This window comes from Oncorhynchus clarkii, chromosome 2 (genome assembly GCF_045791955.1).
Source record: "Oncorhynchus clarkii lewisi isolate Uvic-CL-2024 chromosome 2, UVic_Ocla_1.0, whole genome shotgun sequence".
NCBI lineage: Eukaryota > Metazoa > Chordata > Actinopteri > Salmoniformes > Salmonidae > Oncorhynchus > Oncorhynchus clarkii.
In genome coordinates this window covers 59,363,973-59,380,433 of record NC_092148.1, presented here as the reverse complement: position 1 = coordinate 59,380,433, position 16,461 = coordinate 59,363,973, and the positions used below count along the sequence as shown (strand labels likewise).

The 16,461-nt window shown below is 43.7% G+C and overlaps 1 protein-coding gene across 1 annotated transcript; it reads right to left on the bottom strand.

Moving 5' to 3' along the window:
• Positions 1-14: 14 nt before the first annotated feature.
• LOC139370880 (beta-2-syntrophin-like) lies at positions 15-14,673 on the bottom strand. Its single transcript, XM_071110737.1, has 7 exons — positions 13,894-14,673; positions 5,062-5,272; positions 4,616-4,823; positions 3,798-3,940; positions 3,417-3,613; positions 1,857-2,047; positions 15-1,742 (listed from the first exon to the last, which is right to left on the bottom strand). The coding sequence occupies exons 1-7, from the start codon at positions 14,609-14,611 to the stop codon at positions 1,650-1,652; spliced, it is 1,761 nt and encodes a 586-aa protein (XP_070966838.1). The 5' UTR covers positions 14,612-14,673; the 3' UTR covers positions 15-1,649.
• Between the last annotated feature and the right edge of the window lie 1,788 nt (positions 14,674-16,461).

Here is a 16,461-nt window from a genome sequence, read left to right as displayed (position 1 = left end):
AACAAAACCATCTGTTACAGCTGGGCATTAACAGATTTTATTCTTATAGATATTTACATTTTAGATGATCATACATTGCATATATATATTTTAGAGTGCAGGCTTGGAAGTCTAAAATTCTTAGCATGTAACAGGTTTGCCGCAGCAATGTTTCTTCAATGCTGTCCTGCTAAATGATTGTGTCAAACGCAAAGCTACCACAGATACATTTGGTTCAACACTCTTTCTTTAAAAAAAAATGCTTTGCAGTAACAGTACATTGTTCGAAACAAAATGGAAGAAAGATATGATAAACATTTTTCTTTAAACAATGTTTGACAGATCTGTATTGATACCTACAAATTATTAAAAGTACAGAGACTGAAGTGGGATAGAGTTCAGACATACAATTGGCAGCATCCACTAGGCACTTACAGTATCTGCTTACATATTAAGTCAAGCTGGGGGATCATGTGGTCAGGCAGGGTCCGAATAAGAGCCATGACATAATGTAGCAATCAGAGCCAGTGGTAACATACAGCATGATAAGCTTACACAGGGATAAAACAAAATAATTGCATCCTATTTGTGCTATTAAAAGTATCCAAAGCTTTTACTAACTGGACCTGAAGCCTGTTTTGAAGATGAGACAGAAGTCTTGAGACAAATGAGCCATAATGCAGCTGAAATGACATTTTCCCAGATATCATAGTGCTGAATGAACATTTTTGAACGTTCTTTAAGTATTTTGCTTATTTTAATTATGTAATATGACCATGATGGAGTATACGGGCAAAAACATGACCCAGACCCCTCAGGTACTTTACTGTGGATGCATATTGACAGTACATCTCATGTTTGCATGGTGCGTATGAGGAACTTCCACAGGAAACACAGAAAAAGAAGAGAGTAGAAAGGTAGAGAAGCTTAGGTATGACCTCATATCATGAACTCTAATAGAAAGACTTGGCTTAAGGCCAATGCAGAATGGAGTGGTAAAGGGAAGTGGTGTTCTCAGGCAGCATGGGACAATGGTTTGGCGGTGTGGCTAGCCTACTGGAGGGAAGGGTGTCTTTGAGGCAGGCTGGTGTTACACCGTGATTTTGTAAATGCTCCAAAATAAGATAACTTTTTCCATAGTCAAGTCATGCTAAACATAGGATATACATACAAAGAATAAACAATACAGAAATAACATGTTTACAGTATAAGAATAATACTATTGCTGTGCATGTTTAAGGCTTACTTTGCTTTAAAACCTATTAGCTTTTGAAGACAAATAACTTTTACACAATAAAAATAGCATTTATCACTACATGTAACAAGGCACAGTTGGCAATCCTGATTATAAATCATTTTAGATAATGTGCTAGATTATCTGTTTTTGGGTAACATGCACTATAAAGCCAACACAAATGCAAAAGTATAAACCCATTCACACTGGCAGTATGCTCTTGGTCATTTACACTCAATCAACAACTTGCAAACCCAATCGCATTTACACATACTTAGATGAACAAATACATACTCTGTTCTTCACAAAAATCACTCAATCACCTGACAAGAACAAAGTACATGCATAAAAAGAGCACATATACATTGGAACGCTTGTGATGAATGATGCATAGTAAAAAGAGGAATATTTGTTGATGTGCCTGACCCCAGCCTCTTCACGTCAGCAGGCCCAGACGAGACAGTTTGGCCGACAGGAAGGAATGAAGAACAAACACCACAGGCTTGGGGCCAGAGTGCAGGTCAAACACCTAAAAAGACAAAGACCAAATAAAACATACGAAACAGTAGATCAATCAATATATTAAAGGGACTATTAGACCATTACTCTCTGAAATGCACTAATGTGTCCAACATCGATGTACCATTTCACCCTCTGGACCTCCAAAGTCCAGGTAAAGGTTGCGGATCCCATCGTCTGTGGACATCTTGAGCTTCTCGAAGGGGTATCTGAAGAGCACAGTGCCCACTGCAGGCTCCCTTGACTCCCGGGTCACAGTGAAGCCCTTCTCATAATGAAGCGTGAGGCGAACGTCCTGCCTGTTCAGCATGCAACCTGAGGGACAGAGGAGAGGGTGAGAACTTTGTGTGTGAGTGTGTGTAATTGGAATAGTATGTGTGTGCCTGTGAGAAGTCTGAATATGTTTGTGTTGCAGTGGAATAGGGAATGAAAAGACTCAACGTGAGTGGAAACATTCCCCCTTCTTTTACCATTGAACAGTAGTTTTTTTTAACATTAACGTTTTTCTGTTATCACTTCCTGTATCACAGTGAGAAGTGAATCATGTGATTCCAAAGCCTCACTCAATAATATACACAGATAGTTAGACAAACCAACGTTATACATACATCCACTGACCAATGTTAGAAATACAGTCCACAGGAGGTTGGTGGCATCTTAAAGTTAAAATTTTAAGTTCCTCGACGTACACATCACGGACAAACTGAGACGGTCCACCCCCACAGACAGCGTGGTGAAGAATGAGGCTGAAGAAATTTGGCTTGTCACCTAAAACCCTCACAAACTTCTACAGATGCACAATCGAGAGCATCCTATCGGGCTGCATCACCGCCTGGTACAGCAACTGCACCGCCCTCAACCGCAAGGCTCTCCAGAGGGTAGTACAGTCTTCACGCATCACCGGGGGTAAACTACCTGCCCTCCAGGACACCTACAGCACCCGATGTCACGGAAGGCCAAAAATATCATCAAGGACAACAACCACCCAAGACACTGCCGGTTCACCCTGCTATCATCCAGAAGGCGAGATCAGTATAGGTGCATCAAAGCTGGGACTGAGAGACTGAAAAACAGCTTATATCTCAAGGCCATCAGACTGTTAAACAACCATCACTAACATAGAGAGGCTGCTGCCAACATACAGACTCAAATCACTGGCCACTTTAATAAATGGATTCAATAATGGTATCACTAGTCACTTTTAAATAATGCTACTGTAATAATGTTTACATATCCTACATGACTCATCTCATATGTATATACTGTATTTTACACTATCTATTACATCTTGCCTATGCCTCATGGCCATTGCGCATCCATATATTTATATGTACATATTCTTATTCCATCCCCTTACATTGTGTGTATTAGGTAGTCGTTGTGAATTTGTTAGATTACTTGTTAGATATTACTGCACTGTTGGACTAGAAGCACAAGCATTTCGCTACACTCGCATTAACATCTGCTTACCATGAGTATGTGAACAATAAAATTTGATTTGATTTAATTGGGGAGGACGGGTTCGTGGTAATGACTGGATCTGAATCAGTGGAACGGTGTCAAATATATCAAACTCATGGTTTCCAGGTGTTTGATGCCATTCCATTTGCTCCGTTCCAGCCATTATTATGAGCCGTTCTCCCCTCAGCAGCCTCCACTGATACAGACATACACATCCACTCACCAATGGAGATCTCCTTAATCAGTTCTGCAGCGGAATGCCCCCCCTGCACCAGCGCCCGGGTCCACGAGGACAGGTCCCAGTGCGTCTCCACCCGGAATACATGGGATTCAATGCCTCGCCCTGTACCTGTCCGAGTGGCAAACACCAGGTCTGCCCCCTGCGCCGGGGAACTGCGGGCACTGCCAGAGTGCACCAGTCTACATAGAAATGGGTACACACCAAACAAGGTCAGCTCATCGTTTGCTCCTCCCACGAGTGATCTTTATCAAGTTAAGTGATTCATAAGTTATGATAACAAAACGCCAACACATCTCAGTGTGAAAGAGGCAGAGAGAGATACAACCTACATTCTAATGCTGTCTGGCCAACCTGTTGACGTACCTTGTGGCGAGTAGTGGGTGTGTGAGCAGGGGTGTGGACCATGCTTCACGGTTCCATGGGACTGATTCAAACAGCAGGATATCTTTCTCTGTCAGTGCCATGACGATTGGTCGGAACTGGTGCCGCCCACCATCCAACTGGACCTACACCATAAAGAAAGAGAGACAGCATGAGAGAAGGTGTCAAAGTGCTTATGTCATTACTGATAAGGTTTTCTATGTCTGTTTGTGTAGGTGTGTGTGTGTCATGCTAGGTGGGCCCAGAGGAAATAGTTAATGCAACAGCAGCTTCCTGTGGTTTTCTGTCTCAAAGTACTTCCTGTCAACCCCCAACAAGGCCAAGTAAACAACCCTGCACAGACAATATCCATACATTAAACAGGCGTACCGACATTACACCATTACCTGCTTTGTGGACTATTTGCTGCTTTCATTGTGTTCAGCTGTTTCCCTCTTTTCCCTATTGTTCCAATTTCTTCAATGTTGTTCTCTATTGTTCTTTTAAATTATGTGTACCTATGTCAAATGCATTTAAAATAAATTCTGATTTGTTTCTGATTTGCACAGCAAAAGTACAAGACGGCACATTTAAAAGACTACAGAATATCACAACAAGCATACAGTGACTATCTATAAAACAAACTCTTTACAGTACACATGCAGTAAGGTACACGACTGAACAACAAAACAATACTGTATGTGTGCATCTGTACATAAGTGTATTTCACAACAGCATACAGTACTTTTTAGTATAATTTAGTTATTTCTAAATAATGTTTTGTTTGTGTAATTTATTCTGAAGGCCTATGAGTGTAGTACCTGTTCTGCCAGCCAGCTGATATGTTTGAGTTGGGGGTGTGACCCCGTGGTGATGGAGCCCAGGTAGGAGTTGATGTGGGCCAAAGTCTGGGGCAGCAGGGAAGCAATGTTGGTGTGGATGGCTGTGAACCAGGAGTTGGCGCTGGGGCTGTCCTTACAGCGCAGCACCACCGTGTGCTGGCCATCAGGAGAGTGCAGTTCCAAGAGCCTGTAGGAGTCAACAGTACTCATCATCATAGTGTCTAGTTGTGTCCATTTTTTCTGTTTGGTTTTAATTTGTAATTATATGCACTTCAAGATTACTCTGTATAATGAAAACCAATTTACAAAATGCAATAACTTATTAATTTCAATTATTAATTCTTATCATTATCTTACTAAACATACCAAACCAACACTCCTCCTCTTTGTATTCTCTCTCACACTCACCCCCACGCAGGCCTTACCTGTTCTCCAGGTCAGGTATAGTCAGGTTCCTGCTGATGAAGCACATTTTGAGGGGGATGAGCTTTCGGTCCTTGGCCCCGCTGTGTTTGGGGGACCCCGAGTCCTCACTGCCACTGAAGTTGGGGGATTGAGGACGCACCCCATCCCACGGTAGGTCTGCTACCAAGGACGGCTTCTTAAACAGTGGGGAAACCTCCCGGATATATTTCACTACAGAAACACAGAAAAACTAAATAAACAGTGATTAAATATGCATAGACATCAAGTTGTAAAAAAGTGTGTCCAAAAGAAACACAAGAGTGATCATATATTTCAGACAGTGGTTGAAAAAGTTGCAACGCTCAATTAAAGAGTAATAAATGTTTTATAAGGACGTATTAGTCTCTTGTTGAGTTGCTCTGAGTTGGAGAGTTGGTGGGGCAGTTGTGTGCTTAGCAGGTCAGCTTCTTGGAGAATAATAGTTTTGACTGAAATCATGGATTCAGTTTCCAAATTTGGTCCCGTGGCCCATTCCACCTCACACATTCTCTTTCCCTCTCTCTTCCTTTAGTGCTCTGGGTCGCTCTGCTCTGACGGAGAAACTCAAAACGAGTAGCTGAAGAGACAAGGTCATTGTCGGATGTAGGCGAGGATTAGGCTTGTGAAAGTAATTGGCCCAAATATCTGCTAGTACAAGTATGGGCGGACTGTGTGTGTGTGCAATTTGACAGAAGGAGAGAAGTCATGGTAAGGCACTGGGCCAAGGATTGGAACCTATTTTCCAAGTCCCTGCTAACCACACTGCTCTTACTAACAGTGTCAGTGAATATGTCTGCTTCAAATCAAATCAAATTTTATTTGTCACATACACATGGTTAGCAGATGTTAATGCGAGTGAAGAGAAATGCTTGTGCTTCTAGTTCCGACAATGCAGTAATAACCAACAAGTAATCTAACTAACAATTCCAAAACTACTGTCTTGTACACAGTGTGAGGGGATAAAGAATATGTACATAAGGATATATGAATGAGTGATGGTACAGAGCAGCATAGGCAGATACAGTAGATTGTATCGAGTACAGTATATACATATGAGATGAGTATGTAAACAAAGTGGCATAGTTAAAGTGGCTAGTGATACATGTATTACATAAGGATACAGTCGATGATATAGAGTACAGTATATACGTATGCCTATGAGATGAATAATGTAGGGTAAGTAACATTATATAAGGTAGCATTGTTTAAAGTGGCTAGTGATATATTTATATCATTTCCCATCAATTCCCATTATTAAAGTGGCTGGAGTTGAGTCAGTGTCAGTGTGTTGGCAGCAGCCACTCAATGTTAGTGGTGGCTGTTTAACAGTCTGATAGCCTTGAGATAGAAGCTGTTTTTCAGTCTCTCGGTCCCAGCTTTGATGCACCTGTACTGACCTCGCCTTCTGGATGATAGCGGGGTGAACAGGCAGTGGCTCGGGTGGTTGATGTCCTTGATGATCTTTATGGCCTTCCTGTGACATCGGGTGGTGTAGGTGTCCTGGAGGGCAGGTAGTTTGCCCCCGGTGATGCGTTGTGCAGACCTCACTACCCTCTGGAGAGCCTTACGGTTGAGGGCGGAGCAGTTGCCGTACCAGGCGGTGATACAGCCCGCCAGGATGCTCTCGATTGTGCATCTGTAGAAGTTTGTGAGTGCTTTTGGTGACAAGCCGAATTTCTTCAGCCTCCTGAGGTTGAAGAGGCGCTGCTGCGCCTTCTTCACAATGCTGTCTGTGTGAGTGGACCAATTCAGTTTGTCTGTGATGTGTATGCCGAGGAACTTAAAACTTGCTACCCTCTCCACTACTGTTCCATCGATGTGGATAGGGGGGTGTTCCCTCTGCTGTTTCCTGAAGTCCACAATCATCTCCTTAGTTTTGTTGACGTTGAGTGTGAGGTTATTTTCCTGACACCACACTCCGAGGGCCCTCACCTCCTCCCTGTAGGCCGTCTCGTCGTTGTTGGTAATCAAGCCTACCACTGTTGTGTCGTCCGCAAACTTGATGATTGAGTTGGAGGCGTGCGTGGCCACGCAGTCGTGGGTGAACAGGGAGTACAGGAGAGGGCTCAGAACGCACCCTTGTGGGGCCCCAGTGTTGAGGATCAGCGGGGAGGAGATGTTGTTGCCTACCCTCACCACCTGGGGGCGGCCCGTCAGGAAGTCCAGTACCCAGTTGCACAGGGCGGGGTCGAGACCTAGGGTCTCGAGCTTGATGACGAGCTTGGAGGGTACTATGGTGTTGAATGCCGAGCTGTAGTCAATGAACAGCATTCTCACATAGGTATTCCTCTTGTCCAGATGGGTTAGGGCAGTGTGCAGTGTGGTTGAGATTGCATCGTCTGTGGACCTATTTGGGCGGTAAGCAAATTGGAGTGGGTCTAGGGTGTCAGGTAGGGTGGAGGTGATATGGTCCTTGACTAGTCTCTCAAAGCACTTCATGATGACGGAAGTGAGTGCTACGGGGCGGTAGTCGTTTAGCTCAGTTACCTTAGCTTTCTTGGGAACAGGAACAATGGTGGCCCTCTTGAAGCATGTGGGAACAGCAGACTGGTATAGGGATTGATTGAATATGTCCGTAAACACACCGGCCAGCTGGTCTGCGCATGCTCTGAGGGCGCGGCTGGGGATGCCGTCTGGGCCTGCAGCCTTGCGAGGGTTAACACGTTTAAATGTCTTACTCACCTCGGCTGCAGTGAAGGAGAGACCGCAAGTTTTCGTTCAGGCCGTGTCAGTGGCACTGTATTGTCCTCAAAGCGGGCAAAAAAGTTATTTAGTCTGCCTGGGAGCAGGACATCCTGGTCCGTGACTGGGCTGGATTTCTGCCTGTAGTCCGTGATTGACTGTAGACCCTGCCACATGCCTCTTGTGTCTGAGCCGTTGAATTGAGATTCTACTTTGTCTCTGTACTGACGCTTAGCTTGTTTGATAGCCTTGCAGAGGGAATAGCTGCACTGTTTGTATTCGGTCATGTTACCAGACACCTTGCCCTGATTAAAAGCAGTGGTTCGCGCTTTCAGTTTCACACGAATGCTGCCATCAATCCACGGTTTCTGGTTAGGGAATGTTTTAATCGTTGCTATGGGAACGACATCTTCAACGCACGTTCTAATGAACTCGCACACCGAATCAGCGTATTCGTCAATGTTGTTGTCTGACGCAATACGAAACATGTCCCAGTCCACGTGATGGAAGCAGTCTTGGAGTGTGGAGTCAGCTTGGTCGGACCAGCGTTGGACAGACCTCAGCGTGGGAGCCTCTTGTTTTAGTTTCTGTCTGTAGGCAGGGATCAACAAAATGGAGTCGTGGTCAGCTTTTCCGAAAGGGGGGCGGGGCAGGGCCTTATATGCGTTGCGGAAGTTAGAGTAACAATGATCCAAGGTCTTTCCACCCCTGGTTGCGCAATCGATATGCTGATAAAATTTGGGGAGTCTTGTTTTCAGATTAGCCTTGTTAAAATCCCCAGCTACAATGAATGCAGCCTCCGGATAAATGGTTTCCAGTTTGCAAAGAGTCAAATAAAGTTCATTCAGAGCCAACGATGTGTCTGCTTGGGGGGGGATATATACGGCTGTGATTATAATCGAAGAGAATTCTCTTGGTAGATAATGCGGTCTACATTTGATTGTGAGGAATTCTAAATCAGGTGAACAGAAGGATTTGAGTTCCTGTATGTTTCTTTCATCACACCATGTCACGTTAGTCATAAGGCATACGCCCCCGCCCCTCTTTTTACCAGAAAGATGTTTTTTCCTGTCTGCGCGATGCGTGGAGAAACCTGTTGGCTGCACCGCTTCGGATAGCGTCTCTCCAGTAAGCCACGTTTCCGTGAAGCAAAGAACGTTACAGTCTCTGATGTCCCTCTGGAATGCTACCCTTGCTCGGATTTCATCAACCTTGTTGTCAAGAGACTGGACATTGGCAAGAAGAATGCTAGGGAATGGTGCACGATGTGCCCGTCTCCGGAGTCTGACCAGAAGACCGCCTCGTTTCCCTCTTTTTCGGAGTCGTTTTTTTGGGTCGCTGCATGGGATCCACTCCGTTGTCCTGTTTGTAAGGCAGAGCACAGGATCCGCGTCGCGAAAAGCGTATTCTTGGTCGTACTGATGGTGAGTTGACGCTGATCTTATATTCAGTAGTTCTTCTCGACTGTATGTGATGAAACCTAAGATGACCTGGGGTACTAATGTAAGAAATAACACGTAAAAAAACAAAAAAATGCATAGTTTCCTAGGAACGCGAAGCGAGGCGGCCATCTCTGTCGGCGCCGGAAGACTTATCCAAGTCTTTTGGAGTGTATGTGTGTGCATGCATGTTTTAGAAAGTGGCAGGCCTTCTGGACATGGGCCAGAGCATGACTAGAAACCACCTAACCCCAACCCTGAAGAGATCAAGATGGGCAGAGCTGCCTACAGTTATACAGCGCAATCCTGAGGTAGCAAAGTATACATTACACCGAGTGTCATATGTCCAATACACACAGCCACATGAAGTAGTGAATGACAACTCTAGATTCAATGTACTGAAAAGATTCTGTAAAGATGCTCAGTCAAGACTTCCAGCCACAATATCACTGCAGTGTTCCAGTGTGGTTATAAATGCCATGGAACGTTTAAGTACAGGCTTGGTCTCGGTCTCATTCCTCCTTTCCCACTGTACTGTAGCTCTGGTACATCTTTACGGATACGCTTTAGCCATCACAGGTTGAAGAATAGGTGACTAAAGAACATGACACTGGCTCACACTCAGAGGAAAGATACATGTTGGAGGCTTACCACACCATCTCCATTTGTCAATACTCTGCTTGCTGTCCCTCGCTGGCGCTGTTTAAAGATCTCATTAGAACTGTTAGCTACCGTACTGCTTTTAATTAGGGCAGTACACAGAGGTGTGTGTTTGAGTTTGAGAGAAAGAGATGGGACTGGATCTCTAGAGGTGCCATCACACATAGCTAGAGCTAATTTTTTCTCCTTCCCTCCATACCTATATGGCCACAGCAATGCAGAGGAATGAGACCGAGGAGGAAGGGGAGAGCTGGAGGAATCTGACAGACTCCAACTCAGTATTTGGCTGAAGGAGTTGAAGTTACAAACCCATGGTCTGTTGTGTACCCCCCTCCCTTCCCCATGGTTTGATCATGCACACATTTGCTCTTCTCTTCTTGTAGACTTCACCCGGGTATTGCTTTATGTGCCTGGCTACACCCCAGATCCTGACCACTGTTTTTCTTCTGACCACAATCCTCCTGTGGTTTGTCCAGCTCTACCTTCCTCTCCTCCCCATGAACGTCTTTCTCTCCTCCTGCCCCAGACTGTGTGCTGCCAGGCCTTTAATGAGAACAGTGTGTCAGACTCCACAGGTGGGGAGGGGGTTTGTAGAAGGCTCTGGAGAGGCTCCTTTCAAATATACAGTACCAGTCAAAAGTTTGGACACACCTACTAATTCAAGGGTTTTTCTTTATTTTTACTATTTCCTACATTGTAGAATAATAGTGAAGACATCAAAACTATGAAATGACACATATGGAATCATGTAGTAACCAAAACAAATGGTTAAACAAATCAAAATATATTTTCAATTTTAGATTCTTTAAAAGTAGCCACCCTTTGCCTTGATGGCAGCATTGCATACTCTTGGCATTCTCTCAACCAGCTTCATGACGAATGCTTTTCCAACAGTCTTGAAGGAGTTCCTACATATGCTGAGCACTTGTTGGCTGTTTTTCCTTCACTCTGCGGTCCAACTCATCCCAATTGGGTTGAGATCAGGTGATTGTGGAGGCCAGGTCATCTGATGCATCACTCCATCACTCTCCTTCTTGGTCAAATAGCCTTTACACAACCTGGAGGTGAGCTGGGTCATTGCCCTGTAGAAAAACAATTGACAATCCCACTAAGCGCAAACCAGATGGGATGGCGTATCACTGCAGAATGCTGTGGTAGTCATGCAGATGAAGTGTGCCTTGAATAATAAATAAAATCACAGCAAAGCACCCCTAGACCATCACACCTCCTCCTCCATGCTTCACAGTAGGAACCACACTTGCGGAAATCATCCGTTCACCTTCTCTGCGTCTCACAAGGACACAACGGTTGGAACCAAAAATCTCAAATTTGGACTCATCAGATCAAAAGGACAGATTTCCACCAGTCTAATATCCATTGCTCGTGTTTCTTGGCCCAAGCAAGTCTCTTCTTCTTATTGCCGTCCTTTAGTAGTGGTTTCTTTGCAGCAATTCGACCATGAATGCCTGATTCATACAGTCTCTTCTTAACAGTTGATGTTGAGATTTGTCTGTTACTTGAACTCTGTGAAGCAATTATTTCAGCTGCAATCTGAGGTGCAGTTAACTCTAATGAACTTATCCTGTGCAGCAGAGGTAACTCTGGGTCTTCCATTCCTGTGGCGGTCCCCATAAGAGCCAGTTTCATCATAGCGCTGGATGGTTTTTGCGATTGCACTTGAACAAACTTGGAAAGTTCTTGACATTTTCCAGATTGACTGACCTGCATGTCTTAAAGTACTGATGGACTGTCATTTCTCTGATTATTTGAGTTGTTCTTGCCATAATATGGACTTGGTCTTTTACCAAATAGGGTTATCTCCTGTATACCACCTCTACCTTGTCACAACACAACTGATTGGCTCAAACGCATTAAGGAAAGAAATTCCACAAATGAACCTTTAACAAGGCACACCTGTTAATTGAAATGCATTCCAGGTGACTACCTCATGAAGCTGGTTGAGAGAATGCCAAGAGTGTGCAAAACTGTCATCAAGGCAAAGGGTGGCTACTTTGAAGAATCTAAAATATATTTTGATTTGTTTAACATTTGTTTTTTTACTACATGATTCCATATGTGTTATTTCATAGTGTTGATGTAATCACTATTATTGTACAATGTAGAAAACAGTAAAAATTAAGAAAAATCCTGGATTGAATAGGTGTGTCCAAACTTTTGACTGGTACTGTACATATCTGGCCTAATTTTAAAAAAAGCCCCCCTTTGCTGCTCCCCTTCAAACACACAAACCTGCCCCCTTCCTCACCTCTGATCACCCTGACCTGGATCACAAAAGGGGGGCATGGAAATGAGTGGAAAGAGTGTATATATATCCAGTAGGTGGATCTTTTTTTACACAAACACTATGCACAAGGTGCATGCTGCTACACTGGTCCTGCAATGAATTCCACATAAACAAATATCTTAGCTAAGTAGGTTATACTCAGATATTTCTGTGGATATCCATTTCTGTTTACAAACACAAACAACTTGAGAGAGGGAAAGGAGAGCAAACGTGCTTGTTCCACTGATATGAATCAGAACCGGTAGTGTTACAACATTAACCTGAATTCACACTTCTATATGTGATGGCCCTTTTTTAATGCTTTGACTCATAGTGCATTGCATACTCAAGTGAAATGTTCAATGGTCAGTAAGTCTTGGTTTGTGAACAACATAAATGAACTAACTCTCTCTAATTGGGCCTGTCCCCATTTTATGACTAGAGTCTGTCTCATTGTACTGTTTTAATTATTCCTTTTAACCGGACAATGGTCTCCTCCTCTATCCACCAATAAGCAGGCAAACTAAACACAGACAGCCACGATCCAATTGACTAATGTTATTCAGTTATTACATTTCCATTACCGTGGGCTCATATTTATTAGGAAAAGCTCAATAAAGTAGCTATTGTATTTGTTAGAAACACAACATTCATGCCTGTGTGCGAGTTTCATGCAGGTTTTGGAAGCAACCTGGTTAAGGAATGTGAAGTCACTAATTGCCGCAATGTCTAGGGTTTATGTATTGTGTACATCACATAGTGGTCTGGAAATTGAAATCTAATTTCGACCTTGTCCATCTGTGGTTAGGCCTATGGGAGTCTTCAGAGGATGAGGAGGAAAATGCAGACAGATTGGAATGGGGGCCCTTTTACTAACATCACAACTCACTCCCTGTCAGTCTAACAAACATTGACAGGGAACTGGCACATTCCTTAAACAAATTCCTAGGTTCCTCAGTGGAGAGACAGTCTTATTTTGAACTATTAGGCCTATTTGAGATGAGAAGCAGAAAAAAAATTAAGCCTACTTTATTTTGGGGTTTACAGTGAGACCTCATTTGACAGAATGAGACAAACTGTGTCACATAAACCAACTCTCTACACCCATAAAGGGTTAATTTCCAAAGCATTAAGCCTATCCACCACACAGTGCATTTCAGCCCCTGACCAGTTGTTTCCAACCCCCAGGGCTTCACACCAAAGTGCTCCAAAATCAATATAAGCGTACACAAACATGATGATTAACTGTTCTAGCCTACAATGACTTATCTAGAATAACCACTGCCACATACAATGTAGCTAGTTTTGTAATCACTGTTCTTACTTTTCTGTTTACAATAAGCCTAATGAGTCAGTGGCTGTGAACTGGTTACATTGTAGCCAGTTTGCTGTAGTCTGGCAATGTAATAGAAAGGAAACATTGTAGCCTAAAGCTTTGCCTGAATCCTGCCTAAATTTTTTATAATTGAAAAAGTATCCTGGGCATCAATAAATTCAACATACTGAATGTTAATCATCCAACTGGCTGTTCGTGATCTTCTTTTATTTAGGTCTGTGTCTATTTCCTGATTGTCAAAAACATGCAATACTTGGCCCACAGCTCCATAGTAGGCCTTCATCAAGAACGAAGCAGAATAAAGTTTTATTTTGCTATCAAGCGCACATTGTTTAGGGTAATAGGCCTGGTTGAGGCAGCTGTCAGAATGACTGGCCTTCTCAAATCCCCGCTATTGCGTTTGAAAACTTACCCTCAAGCGTAACCTCTTTCCCGGCCTTTTTTAGAGCCTGCACCGCTAGATCATGCGTAGCCTCCCTGAGGTCATTTCCATTGACTGACAGTATCGCGTCACCGACCCGAAGAGCTCGACTCTGATCTGCTGCAAGTCCGGGAAAGATCTTGGATATTAGGATGGGCATTCGGTTTTCCCGACCCCCCTTGATGCTGACCCCCAACCCGCCCGACTCTTGTTTTACAACTCGAACTTTACGCACAGCTTCCGATGCGCAGGATTCTAAATTGATGGAAGTTTCGCCATGCCTGGAACTGAAGCTAGATCTAGGACTACCGTAACTGGACCCCGGGCTGCCAAAATCAGAGTTCGTACCGTTATCACGATTATACTTGCTAGAGCCTGCGCTAAAACCTTCGTAGTGACCCCTGTTGATTCCCCCGTGCGCTGGGCTACTGCTTCGTCCTAGCGCACCATGGTTCGGATGTTGTTCTGGGTTCGAGATTTGACCATGGTTCGAATTTCCCGAAGTTAACCCTGGGTCGTTTCCGTTTGATATTCCATTTCGTAGGTCCGCTGAATTGTTGCAATGCAAGTTGTTCGCGTGCCCGCTTATCTCTGCTTCGGCCGTTAATGTGAAAGTCTCGCTGGTCAATTCGCCCGCTACCCGAATCCAGCGGTCCCGGAGCAAAAGGTCTAATTGACCATTTTTGTCCGCTCGTGTCCAGAGAGCCATCCTGTAAATCCGGGGCGAGTTTCAGACTAAACTCATTATGAACTTTTTCTTCTTTTCAGAGTGCGTACCCAAGCGCTAGCCTACCCTGCATTTGACACACCCACTTACGCACAGATGGTGGAAAACTGAAGGGAAAACAGTTGCCTCTGACGGACTCTCTCCCTTATTATTGAGCGCGCTTAAACCCGCTGTCTGTGGCGTGAAAACTTGGAGCCAGACGACAGAAACAGCCAATACATTCAATAGTGTGTGATTGGACCTTTATGTTATGTTGACCAGTCCATCTCCCTTCTCACTATAGTGGTCTATTAGAAAGGGAAAGGGGAAAGTGGGATACCTCGTCAATTGTACAACTGAATGCCTTCAACTGAAATGTGTTTTCATCATAGGTACACTTCAACTATGACAGACAAAATGAGAAAAAAAATCCAGAAAATCAGATTGTAGGATTTTTAATGAATTTATTTGCAAATTATGGTGGAAAATAAGTATTTGGTCACCTACAAACAAGCAAGATTTCTGGCTCTCACAGACCTGTAACTTCTTCTTTAAGAGGCTCCTCTGTCCTCCACTCGTTACCTATATTAATGGCACCTTTTTGAACTTGTTATCAGTATAAAAGACACCTGTCCACAACCTCAAACAGTCACACTCCAAACTCCACTATGGCCAAGACCAAAGAGCTGTCAAAGGACACCAGAAACAAAATTGTAGACCTGCACCAGGCTGGGAAGACTGAATCTGCAATAGGTAAGCATCTTGGTTTGAAGAAATCAACTGTGGGAGCAATTATTAGGAAATGGAAGACATACAAGACCACTGATAATCTCCCTCGATCTGGGGCTCCACGCAAGATCTCACCCCGTGGGGTCAAAATGATCACAAGAATGGTGATTAAAAAATCCCAGAACTGAAGTCTGAAGTTTGCTAGAGAGCATTTGGATTATCCAGAAGAAGATTGGGAGAATGTTACAGATGAAACCAAAATATAACTTTTTGGTAAAATCTCAACTCGTCGTGTTTGGAGGACAACGAATGCTGAGTTGCATCCAAAGAACACCATACCTACTGTGAGGCATGGGGTGGAAATATCATGCTTTGGGGCTGTTTTTCTGGAAAGGGACCAGGACGACTGATCCGTGTAAAGGAAAGAATGAATGGGGCCATGTATCGTAAGATTTTGAGTGAAAACCTCCTTCCATCTGCAAGGGCATTGAAGATGAAACGTGGCTGGGTCTTTCAGCATGACAATGATCCCAAACACACTGCCCGGGCAACGAAGGAGTGGCTTCGTAAGAAGCATTTCAAGGTCCTGGAGTGGCCTAGCCAGTCTCCAGATCTCAACCCCTTAGAAAATCTTTGGAGGGAGTTGAAAGTCCATGTTGCCCAGCAACAGCCCCAAAACATCACTGCTCTAGAGGAGATCTGCATGGAGGAACGGGCCAAAATACCAGCAAGTGTGTGAAAACCTTGTGAAGACTTACAGAAAACGTTTGACCTCTGTCATTGCCAACAAAGGGTATATAACAAAGTATTGAGATAAACTTTTGTTATTTACCAAATACTTATTTTCCACCATAATTTGCAAATAAATTCATGAAAAATCCTACAATGTGATTTTCTGGATTTATTTTCCTCATTTTGTCTGTCATAGTTGAAGTGTACCTATGATGAAAATTACAGGCCTCTCTCATCTTTTTAAGTGGGAGAACTTGCACAATTGGTGGCTGACTAAATACTTTTTTGCCCCACTGTATAGGTGTATCTAAAAGTTTAATGAACGATCATAGTGTTTTAACATGTAGGCTAGCGCATGCTATTAGTGAAGAATTTCTCTGACCTTTTACCCT

What these genes read in the sequence shown, in the direction of transcription:
- LOC139370880 (XM_071110737.1), bottom strand. Translation starts at nt 14,611, where the DNA reads ATGGCTCTCTGGACACGAGCGGACAAAAATGGTCAATTAGACCTTTTG. An exon ending in CACCCACTACTCGCCACAAG is followed by an intron (nt 3,614 to 3,797) that starts GTACGTCAACAG and finishes ATTTCTATGTAG; the next exon opens with ACTGGTGCACTCTGGCAGTG. An exon ending in GAGGTCCAGAGGGTGAAATG is followed by an intron (nt 1,743 to 1,856) that starts GTACATCGATGT and finishes TTGTCTTTTTAG; the next exon opens with GTGTTTGACCTGCACTCTGG.